Source organism: Apiospora kogelbergensis (genome assembly GCF_038363985.1).
Source record: "Apiospora kogelbergensis strain CBS 113332 chromosome Unknown utg000001l_segment0_segment0, whole genome shotgun sequence".
Lineage (NCBI taxonomy): Eukaryota > Fungi > Ascomycota > Sordariomycetes > Amphisphaeriales > Apiosporaceae > Apiospora > Apiospora kogelbergensis.
This window is the reverse complement of record NW_027117418.1, coordinates 6,113,454-6,124,991: the sequence shown is the minus strand read 5'-3', so window position 1 is coordinate 6,124,991 and position 11,538 is coordinate 6,113,454. Positions and strand designations below refer to the sequence as shown.

Below are 11,538 nucleotides of genomic sequence, written 5' to 3'. Positions count from 1 at the left end.
TAAGTTGGTTGGTTATGGAAGCAGGCGGGGCTATGGATATCGCACATCGTCATGACATCAAGGTCGGCCAGCATTGTATTGTAGCACACCTGAGGAACGGAACCCCAAATCACCACCATCATGGCCAGCAGTCGCATGGCTCCGGCAGATGTCCCGGGGTCCCAGGTCCCGGCAGGCGACATTGCTCTGGAGACCGGTGCTGGATTCATCCAGGTAGTTGAGCCGTCTCCTGCCGGCTTCCGCTCGCTGACGAACCAACCAACCAGGATTTCAGACCTGTGAAGCAGATCTGTGCTCACTTGAACGCCTTTCATACCTACGCCGATGAGCCTGGCCGCTACGTCGAAACAAATCATTACTGCTCGCATTTAACCTCAGGTAAACCCCATCTGACATCTTCCGCCCCTTCCGCACCTCGTCCATCTATCTCATTTGCTGACCCTTCCCAAGATGTGCGCCAATGCATCCTCTACGACGGCCCCGGACCCGACGCCAAACTCATCGGCATCGAGTACATGGTGACGCCCAAGATCTACGAGACGCTGCCGGCCGAGGAGCGCAAACTCTGGCACTCGCACGCCTTCGAGGTGCGCTCGGGCATGCTCATCATGCCGGGCCCGACGTCGGCGCTCGGCCCGCAGCAGGCCTGGGAGGTGGCAGAGACGGCCGAGATGAACGAGGTCGTCCATCTCTACGGCAAAGTCTACCACCTGTGGCAGACGGACCGCGGAGACGCCTTGCCTCTGGGCGAGCCGAAGCTCATGACGAGCTTCACCGAGGACGGCCAGTTCGACTTCGACAAGGTGGTCGGGGACCGCGACCGGCGCTTCGGCGTCGACTACAAGCACAAGCGCGAGATCAGGAAGGGTGCTGTGCCCGAGCCCAAGATTCATAAGGACGCGGACCACGCTTGGAAGCAGCGACGGAACTCCATGTAAGAAATACGGAAGGGAAGCCCCCCTTTCGTCTGGTATTATACGAGGCCATGGCTAGACTGGCCTATTATATGTGACATGGGACAGCAGGCTGTGATTGGTGGATTGCATGGGCATCGCTTCGAAAAGAGGAGCTTTATGAGCTGGTTGCCGATATCATCGGGCGGAGAAAATCAACCGAGATAGATTATGCAGCTCCGGGTTGGGGAAAGTCCCCAGCAAGCCGGCGTCGTACTTGTATCTCCTCGATCTGCGGATTTGTGCAAATCCTCTTAAAGACCCGGCGCAGTCTGCAGTCTCCAGCACTTAAATGTCCATCTCAAACATTGGAGTCCTTGAACTTGGCTTTCTTTACTGACCAAACAGAGTATCGTATCCTTTCAACATGGAGGCCGAATTCGCCGAATTAAAGCAGCAGGTTGCCGCCCTGACAAAGGAACTCTCTCGAGTCTCGGATGAAGCCGAAATCCGGAAGACGCACTTCAAGTACGGATATTACCTCGACAAATGTCTTTATAACGAGGTTTGTTCTTGGTTTCATGGCAGCCCCTTATTTACTGAGAAGCAGCTTCCGCTTTGAAAGCCTGCAAATGGAGGATACCGTGGGCATTGTATGCTTAACTATTCCTTATATAGGTGGTAGACATGTTTGCAGACCACCCGGATACATATGTCGAGTTCCTTGGTGGTCGATACCGGGGCAAAGAAGGCGTCAGGCGCCTCTACCAAGGCCGGTTCCAGCAGACGTTCGTCGCGGGGCGTAACGGTCCCGTCCGGGGCTTCCTGCTGGATCACTTGATGCTGCAAGACATCATCGACGTGGACCGGACAGGTACGCACGCGTGGTGCCGGATGCGCGCGCTGATGCAGGCAGGCACGCACAAGTCCATCACCGACACCCACCCGCGAGGCGCCGTGCAGTGGTGGGAGGGCGGTCTCTACGAGAACGAGTACATCAAGGAAAACGGCGCGTGGAAGCTATTCCGCTACCGCTACTTCCCCTTCTGGCACGCCGACTTCGCCACGGGCTGGCAGCAGACGCGCGAGAACTACATCCCCTGGCCCACCAAGACGTTCCCCGAGGATCCCCTGGGCCCCGACGAGCTCGTCGACCAGAAGATGCTCTGGCCCGACACGCGCGTCGTGCCCTTCCACTACCCTCACCCCGTCACGGGCGAGCGCGCCAGCGAGGACGACCTCAGGGCGCCGCACTATGGCCAGGACGCGGGCACGGGCGACCCCCCCTCTTTCGCTGGCTCTGCCGCTGGGCCAGAGGCGACCAGGCGCGGGGTCGAGGGATGAGCCGAAGATTCTGCCGGACCTGGTGCAGAATTGAGAGGAGCGAGCTGCCTCTATTGGATGGCTCGACGGGGCTCGTTGGCTGTGTGAGCATGTACGTTCGATGCAGGTTGTATACGGAGTGCTACATACCCCAATTCCTGTACGCGGCAGTCCTGATGTGATTCGCTGCTAAATCAACGACCGAGACCAGATAGGCAAAGTTGGAGAAGGGAAGCAGCTTGGAGCTGCAAGTGCCCCCGTTCACTTCTTTCGATACTGAGGCAAAGGGAAACGTTCTTTGTTTATAAATGTGCAATCATAGCAATAACGATCTACATACAGGAGCGCCTCCGGTGTCCCGCTGCCCCTCCCCCGTGATGGCACACATCCATGATCTGGAGCCACAAGTGGCCAATTCTTACTACGTGAATGGCCGCCTTAATGGTGACACCTCCAAGTTCCCAGACACCGACGTCTTCCGGGGTATGAACAGGCCTTCGCGGTTTGAGGGAGACATCTTCGACCTTGAGGTCACGGGCGAGATACCCAGGGATATCAATGGGACATTCTATCGGGTTCAGCCAGACCACCGGTTTGCACCCATCTTCGAAGACGACATACATTTCAACGGCGATGGCAGCGTGACTGCCATACGAATCGAGAACGGACACGCCGACTTCAAGCAGCGCTACGGTAAGCCTCAGCTCGAGACATATCTGCACAAGGAAACCCCTTTTGACCCCCTATACACTGTGTGCATTGGCTTTTGAAATGGCGATTCTCATCTAAAGCAAACCCATGCCTAAACCTCCTCCCCCCTTTCAGTGCAGACGGACCGCTACAAAGCCGAGACCGCCGCCCGGCGCAGCCTGTTCGGACGGTACCGCAACCCGTTCACGGATAATGAGACGGTGCGAGGGGTGATCCGGACGGCGGCCAACACCAACATCACGTTCTGGCGCGGCGTCCTGCTGGCGAGCAAAGAAGACGGCCCGCCCTTCGCGCTGGACCCCAAGACACTCGAGACGCTGGGGCGGTACGACTTCGAGGGTCAGATTACGTCGCCCACGTTCACGGCGCACCCCAAGTTTGACCCGGACACGGGCGATATGCTGTGCTTCGCGTACGAGGCGGGCGGGGACGGGGCCGACTGCTCGGCCGACGTGGCGGTCTGGACCATCGGAGCCGAAGACGGCAAAGTGAAAGACGAGGTCTGGTTCAAAGCCCCTTTTGCGGGCATGATCCATGACTGCGGCGTCTCGGCCAACTACATCGTCCTCCCGCTCACGCCGCTCAAGATGTCGCTTGAGCGCCTCAAGAGCGGCGGCAATAAGTTCGCCTGGGATCCCCACGAGGATCAGTGGTACGGGCTGGTGCCACGGCATGGGGCCAAGGCCGAGGATGTCAAGTGGTTTCGGGCGGATAACGGTGCGTTTCTCCCCGGGCCCCCTCTTCCTCTATGCCATCTGCAGGCTGCATATTACAGCAAAATCTAAAGACGACTTACTTTGTATACAAACAACTGGGAAGGGAGCAGGTGCTGATGGATGATCTTGAAGGATTCCACGGACACACAGCCGGCTGCTACGAGAACGACGAAGGAAAAGTGGTGCTGGACCTCACCGTAGCCGACGGCAACGTCTTTTCTTCTTCCCGCCCGAGGGCGAAGAGCAATCCGGCGTGAAGCAGCGCAACCGGCTAAGCAGCCCCACGACGCGCTGGGTCTTCGACCCGGCGGCCCCCACGGGCACCCGAGTCGAGCCGGCGCTGACCTGGCCGACCAACGGCGAATTCTCGCGCATCGACGACCGGGTCGTGACCAAGAGTTACCGACACTTCTGGCAGGCCCGGATCGACCCGACGAAGCCCTACGACTTCGCCAAGTGCGGGCCGCCCGCGGGCGGACTGTTCAACTGCCTGGGCCACTACACATGGGCCGACGACCCCCAAGACGACGGCGCAGCCGCAGCCGCAGGTGCCGCGGGCAAGGAGGACGTCTACTTCGCGGGGCCCACCTCCACATTCCAGGAGCCCAGCTTCATCCCCCGTCATGGCGGCGGCGAGGGCGAGGGGTACCTGGTCGCCCTGCTGAACCACCTGGACGTGCTGCGGAACGACGTCGTCATCTTCGATGCCCAGAATCTCGCGGCCGGGCCGCTGGCCACGCTCCACCTGCCACTCAAGCTGAAGTTGGGGCTCCATGGGAACTTCGTTGACCACGGGGAGGTCGAGGCTTGGAACAAACGCCGAGACGAGGAGCTGGGGCCGGTTAAGGTGGCGACTGAGCCTTTGCCATGGCAGCAAAAGATGATGTCTGCATGACGCCAACGTAGCACATGGATTACATTCCGGGTTGCAAGGGAATAGTTGATTGCCGAAGCAAAGCATACAAGTATGGTACTAGGTTCTTTCTATCTATCTATGTGATCAAAGGGTTGAGTTTCGAGGTCATGTCGTATCGCCCATCTACTTCTTCCATGGCAGCCTGGAGGGCTTAGGCCAGTCATAGTCCGTAAAATCGAAACCCTCAGCGAACTGCAACACACTGGGCTTACCAGCCGACATATTGAGAAGGTCCTGCTCATATGGCCCCAGGGTCTCCTCCATCATTGTTTTCGTCTTAGGAGCTTCCGCATCCGAGCCGTGATACGTCCATACCCAACATGAAGCTTCGTCCGAAGCGCCATCTGAAGCCTGGGCTTTATGGGGACGCCAGTGCGTGAGCAGAGATGGACACTTCCACCCTCCTTCGTCTCCTGGCGCGAGACCCTCGCAGGCGAGTCTGACCCTCACACTGCGGTGAATGCGCTCGTTGGTGTCTGTTAGGAAGGTCAACGTGGCTTTTCCAGTCGCCGGGTCGACCTTCTTGTATAGGCCAGGGGTGCGAGGCGCGCTGAGAGTCACCTTGTACAGAGCGCTCTTGTCTTGGGCCGTCTCGTGCAGCGACCACGGGCGAATCGGCGTGTTGGCCTTTACTATCGGCTCTGTCGCCCAATTGTCCGGGTATTGTTTCTGCTGGTAGTATTCAACGTTCGTGCCATAGACGCGGTTTAGCGCGTTGGGGATGAACTCGAGCCCGATCGAGGCCAGCTGGTCCATCATCCAGGCCAGCGTTATGTTCGCGATGCCTTGGTCCTGCTCGCCGCCCCCGATGTTAGAGTGGCCGCCTGGGAACCAAACCTGTCGCAGGTCGATAATGTCTTCGTGGCCCGCATTCCGCTCCCAAACAGCAGGACTAAAGGGCCCTCGGACCTCGTCCAGGGCCAGGGCCTGGAATGCGTGCTCGATCTTGGTGGATAGGTCGGTATTGTACCATTGGAATTCCACCGTGCTGCGGGTAATGCCTAGCTTCTCCAGGAAGGGGACGGTGGGAATGCCAAGGCTCCCGACCGTGTCCCAGACTCCGACTGCTTTGATTTTGATGAGGTCGCCCTTGCCCCCGTTCTGGCATACCCTGGTGTAGCCCAGTTCGACCAGCCGATTCCGGTACTCATCTACGGCCCCGTCGCCCTTGGGCTTTTGGGGGAAGGGGAGATTGGGGAAAGGGTCGTCGTAGTCATAGTTCACTTATTCATCGTCAGCGTTCGGCAGTCCTGCTCCCACGAAAGATGGGTTCATCTTCCAACTCACTGAAGTTCTGATTGTCTTTGAAGATGGGGTAGAAACAGTCCATTCCTTGCCGCGTGAGAAGGCCCAAGTTGGCGATCATGCCGGCGATGGAACGGGCCGTGAAGGCGCCGCGGCTGAAGCCGAGCAGAACGATCTCGTCCCCGTCGACGTAGTTGGCACAGATATACGAGTAGGCCTCGCGGATGTTCTCGGCAATACCGACACCAAACGCACCGCCCAGAATCCGGGGGACTATGCCGGCTATGCCGGAACCGGAGCCGACGCCAACTTGGTAGTATATGATTTGAAACATACCATCGCTACAGGTCCGAGCGAAAGAGCGGGAGATTCGCGTGGCATTGGAAGGGGTGCCAGACGCGGAACCGGGTTCGTGGAGCTGGCTTTGACGTAGTTATCGACCGAGTTCTGCCAAGTTCCATCACAACAGACAATCAACCGCTTGGCCATGACGCCGACCGAGGAGCGATGCTGGAAGTATAGTATGCAAAGAGTCGGGTGTCGAAGGGTGAAAGAGTGGCAATGCTCGGTATGAAGTGGTAGGAAATTGGTTATTTCCACTGCAGATCACCACCATTCGAGGGTCTCACTTCTTAAATATATTTGTTTTTTTTATAGACCGAAGGCGCGGCCCGAAGAGACTTGGAATAGCCACCCGCTCCTGCTGTACGCCTGAAGGCGTCAGGCGCCAGGAAGACACCGCCAGGAAGGAACGGGTACACGGGCATCTTGATGATGTACTCTCAGCATGGGCGCCACCATTAAAGGTCTTCGAAATGGCGGGGCTGCCGTTCAAGCCTCGCCACCGTGTTTGCACGGTTGACCGAAAAAAGGTCCTGAGCCTTGGTGAATTGGTGGTGTGAGAGGTCGTGACCCAGGTGAAGCGTCAGAATTGTGCCATGTAAGCCGGCCGCAGACATGACACTGTTGCGCACCAGTCATCGACCGAAGGAACAAGGGCCATGGCAGCTGACACTTGATCGTGGTTGACCGTGGTGGCCACGAAGAGGATTCTAAGTCAAGATGATGTCGGCGCCAAGGGCCTTGGGAATCGTGTCGGGCGCAGTCGCTAGTGCGTACACAATCCGAATTGTTGACAGATTAGGTGTCGCGGGTGACGTCCAGCAGTCGAGTCGAACTCCAACATCTCCAAGGCCGGCTATAGATCATATTACGACGGTTGTTGCGATACGGACACAAAACACATACGAGTACACAGGCAAGTTGCCTTCCCAATAAATCCCACCTGGCTTAGGCGCCGTCTACGGTTTGTTGCGCAGCCACAGCCGGAGCATGTGATGTCCACGTTGTCCTGGGATTGGCCAAATACCCCGCGTCTGCGCTCCCTCGCATGCAACCACTACCTTGTCTATTTTCATCGAACGAAGGCCAGAGAGTAAGACCAGTAAAACAACGATGACAGCGACATGGTTGCTGGGGGGGGTTCCCATCATCTCCCTCGAGGCCTCCAAGTCATGCTGCTCTACGGAACTTGACGAGGCGCGGCTGGACACGACAAAAAGAAAACCCACACACGATGGCGACCGAGAGGCAAGATTCAGGTGTCTCACTGAGCGGTTTCTTCGCAAGATGCCGTCTTCCCGACGGTGCACGAGCAAAATGCGACGGGTTTGCGGCAGCGAGATTCCCAGGCTTGGAAGTCAGGCCTGCCCCTTTTCAAGGCTACTGCTCTTATACGCTGTGCGTAGGGGAGGCTGCCATCGTCCAGTTCCGACCCGTCGAGCATTCCATCGATGTGAATATCGTCGGAGAAGCCCGTGCCATCTTCGGCCCGCTGGTGCCCGAGGCCAAACTCCTTGACATGGTTGCAGACAGCAACAACAGGCTCCATGTGTATTGCATGAGACGCTTGACTGGCGTGTCACTCGCAGACTTCCGGGCATCGACGTCCACCCGCCAGACCGAAGCCGCCGAGGCTCACAGACGTCAGACCGTGCGTGACTTGGCCCGTTTTCACAGCCAAGCATGGAGTCATGCGCGAACAAGAGTGCAGGTTGAGCCCAAAGGCGCTGTGGGCTCGTCGCTGCGATGGCGACTGGACGTGATGGCATCGTCGTTGCCGGGACGCTTTCGGCGGTTGGCGTCTCGGCTGCTGCCAGTCTTGCCGAACATTGAAGGGCTCCCATGGACGCTCAGTCATGGCGACTTCCTGCCTTCGAACATACTAGTAGACCAACAAACGGGCGAAACGACGGGCTTGTTGGACTGGGCAGAAGCCGAGTGGTTGCCCTTCGGCGTAGGCATGTACGGACTCGAGGAATTGCTTGGCGAGGCTCGGGAAGGTCAGTTCGTTTACTACCCAGAAGCAGACAAACTCAGATGCCTGTTTTGGAACGAGATCAAAACGCAGATACCCGAGTTGCATGGGGACCATGGTCAGCTGAGAGCAGTGACCGAAGCACAGCTATTCGGCGTTTTACTTTGGCATGGCATCGCGTTCGATGACGGCAAGCTGAATCGGGTCGTGGAAGAGGGCACTGACGATGGGGAGATCCAGCGTCTCGACGCTTTCTCCCTCAACTATAAAGCTACACCCAAAGCTGTCCCTTCTGATTCATTCTTGATCCCTGATGCTACGGCAGGAGTCGTCAACGCGACTATGTCACCGCCGGAGCGCGGCGTTTGTGACCCCAAAAGGTAGCACCGATGATCCATGTTATCCAGGAACAAGAGCTTGTATCCACCAGCCGATCTGGGGTAGGCGATGGGGATGGGGATGGCCATCGGTCTTAGCCATGCATAGTCGGCCACTAAACAAACCACCGTCTTGCGAAAGCCAGGTACATGAGTCAGACAGTGCATCGAAGGCAGGGTGGAAACAGGAAACCGGATATCGGAGCTAGAGTTGACATGGGAGTTGAGAAAGCAAGGAAGCCCGAAAGCAAGAAAATGGACGAATAGTTTGCTGGCCTATCACGACGTATCGATGGGCAAGGGTCGATGCGGTGGTTTGGTTGCTGTCCAGGATCCACCATCATCATCCCACTTCCCCGCCTCTGGTACCAATGTGTAGATCATGGGGTGAGCTGAGCCGACCTATAGTACCGCATGGTTCAGCTGCTGTGTAAGTGTCGATGAGAACGGTAGGCAGTCTACTGGGCAGTTGTCTCCTGCGTCGAAGCCACAAAGCAGGTTTTACCTGATCTATCACATCCTTGTGCCGAGCATGCAGGTCTGAGTAGCCTGGATGGACGCGTTCCTGTGTGACCACCTCAAGCCACCGAAATCTACGGAGGTCGGAGGCCTGTTAGTATGTATGCATCCCTCGCCCGCAGCTTCTTCTTTTTCTTCTTCTTCCTTTTGCTCCGCACGTCATGCAGATCCTCCCGGCCGGTAGACTAGTTGCCCGGACACGAGCTGGATGGTGTGGATGGTGGCATGGACATGGACATGGACATGGCGGTTGCGGTTGCTATGGCCCCTGCCTCTCGGGAATCGAGATGCGTGGCCCTGTCGAGTCTTGGCCGGGGGTAAGGATGCCAGACGACAAACAAACAACCATTATGTGAACGACACCATCAACTGCTGTGGCTGCCGTCGATGCAGCAGCCTCTGGTGTGTTTGCTAGCGAGTCCTGTTTTGTATACCGTCGGTCCTCCATTGACAAATGCAGACAAGCCTGGCCCTATTTCGGTCCAAGAACCGCGATGCAGTACGGCCGCTGGGCTGCTCTCATGCAACCAAGCCTGGTCGCACCATTCAGCCATTCCAACCGCGTGAGATCCATCAGCCTTGTATACAACGTCATGATTCGATGGTGGGTTGTAGATGGTCGCCAGCACCTCCTTGCTTTAGCTGGGCTTGGCTTGCATAACCGATAGGCCAGGGCGGCAGTGGCCAAGGGCATACTGTATACCACATAGGCGTCAGCAGCCCCCAACCCTTCCCATTTTCCGACACGTTGTTTGGTAAACATGCCACCAACTGGCAAGCCTGTCCACAACTCCGTTTCTTCTGTCTTGATCCGGCTGTTGAGGGGACCCTGGTCGGTGATAGTCATATCCTCGTATTGTATCCCATGCCGGTCAACCGGCCGGCAGCGAAATACAGAAAGAAGGTCGGGCCATGACAAGATGTCATCGAGCCTTGCCTTGTACGACGGCTGAGTGTTCACTGCATGCGTGTGGGATGAAGATATAAGGCCCTCCCAGCCATCCCCCTTTTTTCTTTCTTTTCGTGAACACCAAGGTCAAGCCACCAACGTCGGTTTATCTCCCAGCCAACACATTATCACGGCCTTTGTCGTGTCGATTAGTTCGTTCGTTAAGGTTACTTAAACCCTCGTTTGCTCGCACGAGTCTGGTCTGCCCACAAGAAGCAGTCCCGGCCAACTCTTGCCAACTATTGTCACCCCGGCCTGTAACCCACCCAAGCTCATCTTGATTCGATATGAAGGCTTTTATCACCTTGTTGGCCCTGGCTGCCACTGTGCTGGCAGGGAAGGAGCACGATGGCGGCTATAAGCCAAGCAGCGTCTACGTGACCTCGACTGAATATGAGACCACAACGATCTGCCCCATCACCGAGACATACACCCAGTCAGGCTCTACCTACGAGGTCACCAAGCACACCACTTCGACTATCACCGTCACCTCGTGCGCTGGCGGAGACTGCGGAGGAGATGCCGTCACAAAGACGCTACCTGATACCACCGTTGGCAGTAAGTACACCTCGCACACCCCCCGGTTACATAGGAGATCTTGGGTGGTTCGCTAACCTCCACGTCGTAGCAACGACTGCCGTCGAAGTCACTTACACGACAACTTGCCCGGTGACGGAGACCGTTACAAAGCCCGGACATACGTACACCACCGTGTACAGTAAGCATCGTGACCAATCACCTTCTCCAAGAATCTGTACTAACACACTGCTCTTAGCCACGACTAGCGTTGCTGTCACCAACGTTGAGACCATCATCTACGCAACGGTTACTGGCCCTGCTGTGACCAAGACGGCCGCGACCGAGGTCTACACTACCATGACCTCGCTCTGCCCCGTGACCGAGACGAAGACTATTGAGGGCGCTACCCAGGTCGTCGTCTGGACCTCGACCTCGACTATCAAGACGGTCGTCCCCGTCACAGCCACGGCCTACAAGTCGTACACGGTGACTGAGCACAAGGCCACCGAAGTCTTCACCACAGAGATCTGCCCCGAGACCACCTACACCACCGTCTCCTCGGGCCACACTGTTTACATCACGTCGACGGGCACCCAGGTCGTCACCTCGACTAAGGAATACGTAGTCACCGAGACAATCCCCGTGACGGCCACCAAGGAGGTCGACGTCACCCAGGTGACTGAAGTGTCGACTGCAAAGGTCGAGACGGTTTACCCGACCGTCTACATCACCCACAGCGACACGACCATCGTGACCTCGCTCAAGCCTTACCCCACCACCGTCAGCGCCCCGATCACCAAGTCGGTCGGCACCACTGCCGCGTACACTCCATCCCCACCTCCCGCTTCCACCAGCGCGAGCGCCCCAGCCACCGTTCCGGCCGCTCCGGCTCCCCGTGCCACCCACGCCGCCGGCGCAGTTCTTGTCGGCGTGGCTGGATTCTTCGCTATGCTGTAACCAAAGGCTGCGGGCACGAGCTTCTCTTATTCGGACGAAGATTGATAATGACATTATGACCATGAGCAACGGCTGCAATACGCATAAGGCGCTACG

The 11,538-nt window shown here is 57.4% G+C and overlaps 6 protein-coding genes across 6 annotated transcripts; 5 read left to right on the top strand and 1 right to left on the bottom strand.

Annotated features, from left to right (window-relative positions):
• Nucleotides 1–120: 120 nt before the first annotated feature.
• On the top strand, nt 121–938 carry PG998_001967 (uncharacterized protein; the record flags this gene model as incomplete). The annotated part of the gene is made up of 2 exons (XM_066868785.1): nt 121–213; nt 267–938. The coding sequence occupies 2 exons, from the start codon at nt 121–123 to the stop codon at nt 936–938; spliced, it is 765 nt and encodes a 254-aa protein (XP_066737200.1).
• A 382-nt stretch (nt 939–1,320) lies between these two features.
• Nucleotides 1,321–2,237, top strand: PG998_001966 (uncharacterized protein; the record flags this gene model as incomplete). The annotated part of the gene is made up of 2 exons (XM_066868784.1): nt 1,321–1,458; nt 1,572–2,237. 2 exons carry the CDS (start codon nt 1,321–1,323, stop codon nt 2,235–2,237), a joined length of 804 nt encoding a protein of 267 aa, XP_066737199.1.
• A 356-nt stretch (nt 2,238–2,593) lies between these two features.
• PG998_001965 (uncharacterized protein) lies at nt 2,594–4,538 on the top strand (the record flags this gene model as incomplete). Its single annotated transcript, XM_066868783.1, has 4 exons — nt 2,594–2,909; nt 3,042–3,644; nt 3,689–3,855; nt 3,879–4,538. The coding sequence occupies 4 exons, from the start codon at nt 2,594–2,596 to the stop codon at nt 4,536–4,538; spliced, it is 1,746 nt and encodes a 581-aa protein (XP_066737198.1).
• Nucleotides 4,539–4,635: 97 nt separating this feature from the next.
• PG998_001964 (uncharacterized protein) lies at nt 4,636–6,293 on the bottom strand (the record flags this gene model as incomplete). The annotated part of the gene is made up of 4 exons (XM_066868782.1): nt 4,636–4,709; nt 4,772–5,782; nt 5,847–6,222; nt 6,276–6,293. The coding sequence occupies 4 exons, from the start codon at nt 6,291–6,293 to the stop codon at nt 4,636–4,638; spliced, it is 1,479 nt and encodes a 492-aa protein (XP_066737197.1).
• Nucleotides 6,294–7,380: 1,087 nt separating this feature from the next.
• On the top strand, nt 7,381–8,505 carry PG998_001963 (uncharacterized protein; the record flags this gene model as incomplete). The annotated part of the gene is made up of 1 exon (XM_066868781.1): nt 7,381–8,505. The coding sequence occupies one exon, from the start codon at nt 7,381–7,383 to the stop codon at nt 8,503–8,505; it is 1,125 nt and encodes a 374-aa protein (XP_066737196.1).
• A 1,748-nt stretch (nt 8,506–10,253) lies between these two features.
• PG998_001962 (Repetitive proline-rich cell wall protein) lies at nt 10,254–11,442 on the top strand (the record flags this gene model as incomplete). The annotated part of the gene is made up of 3 exons (XM_066868780.1): nt 10,254–10,524; nt 10,595–10,684; nt 10,742–11,442. 3 exons carry the CDS (start codon nt 10,254–10,256, stop codon nt 11,440–11,442), a joined length of 1,062 nt encoding a protein of 353 aa, XP_066737195.1.
• Nucleotides 11,443–11,538: the final 96 nt, after the last annotated feature.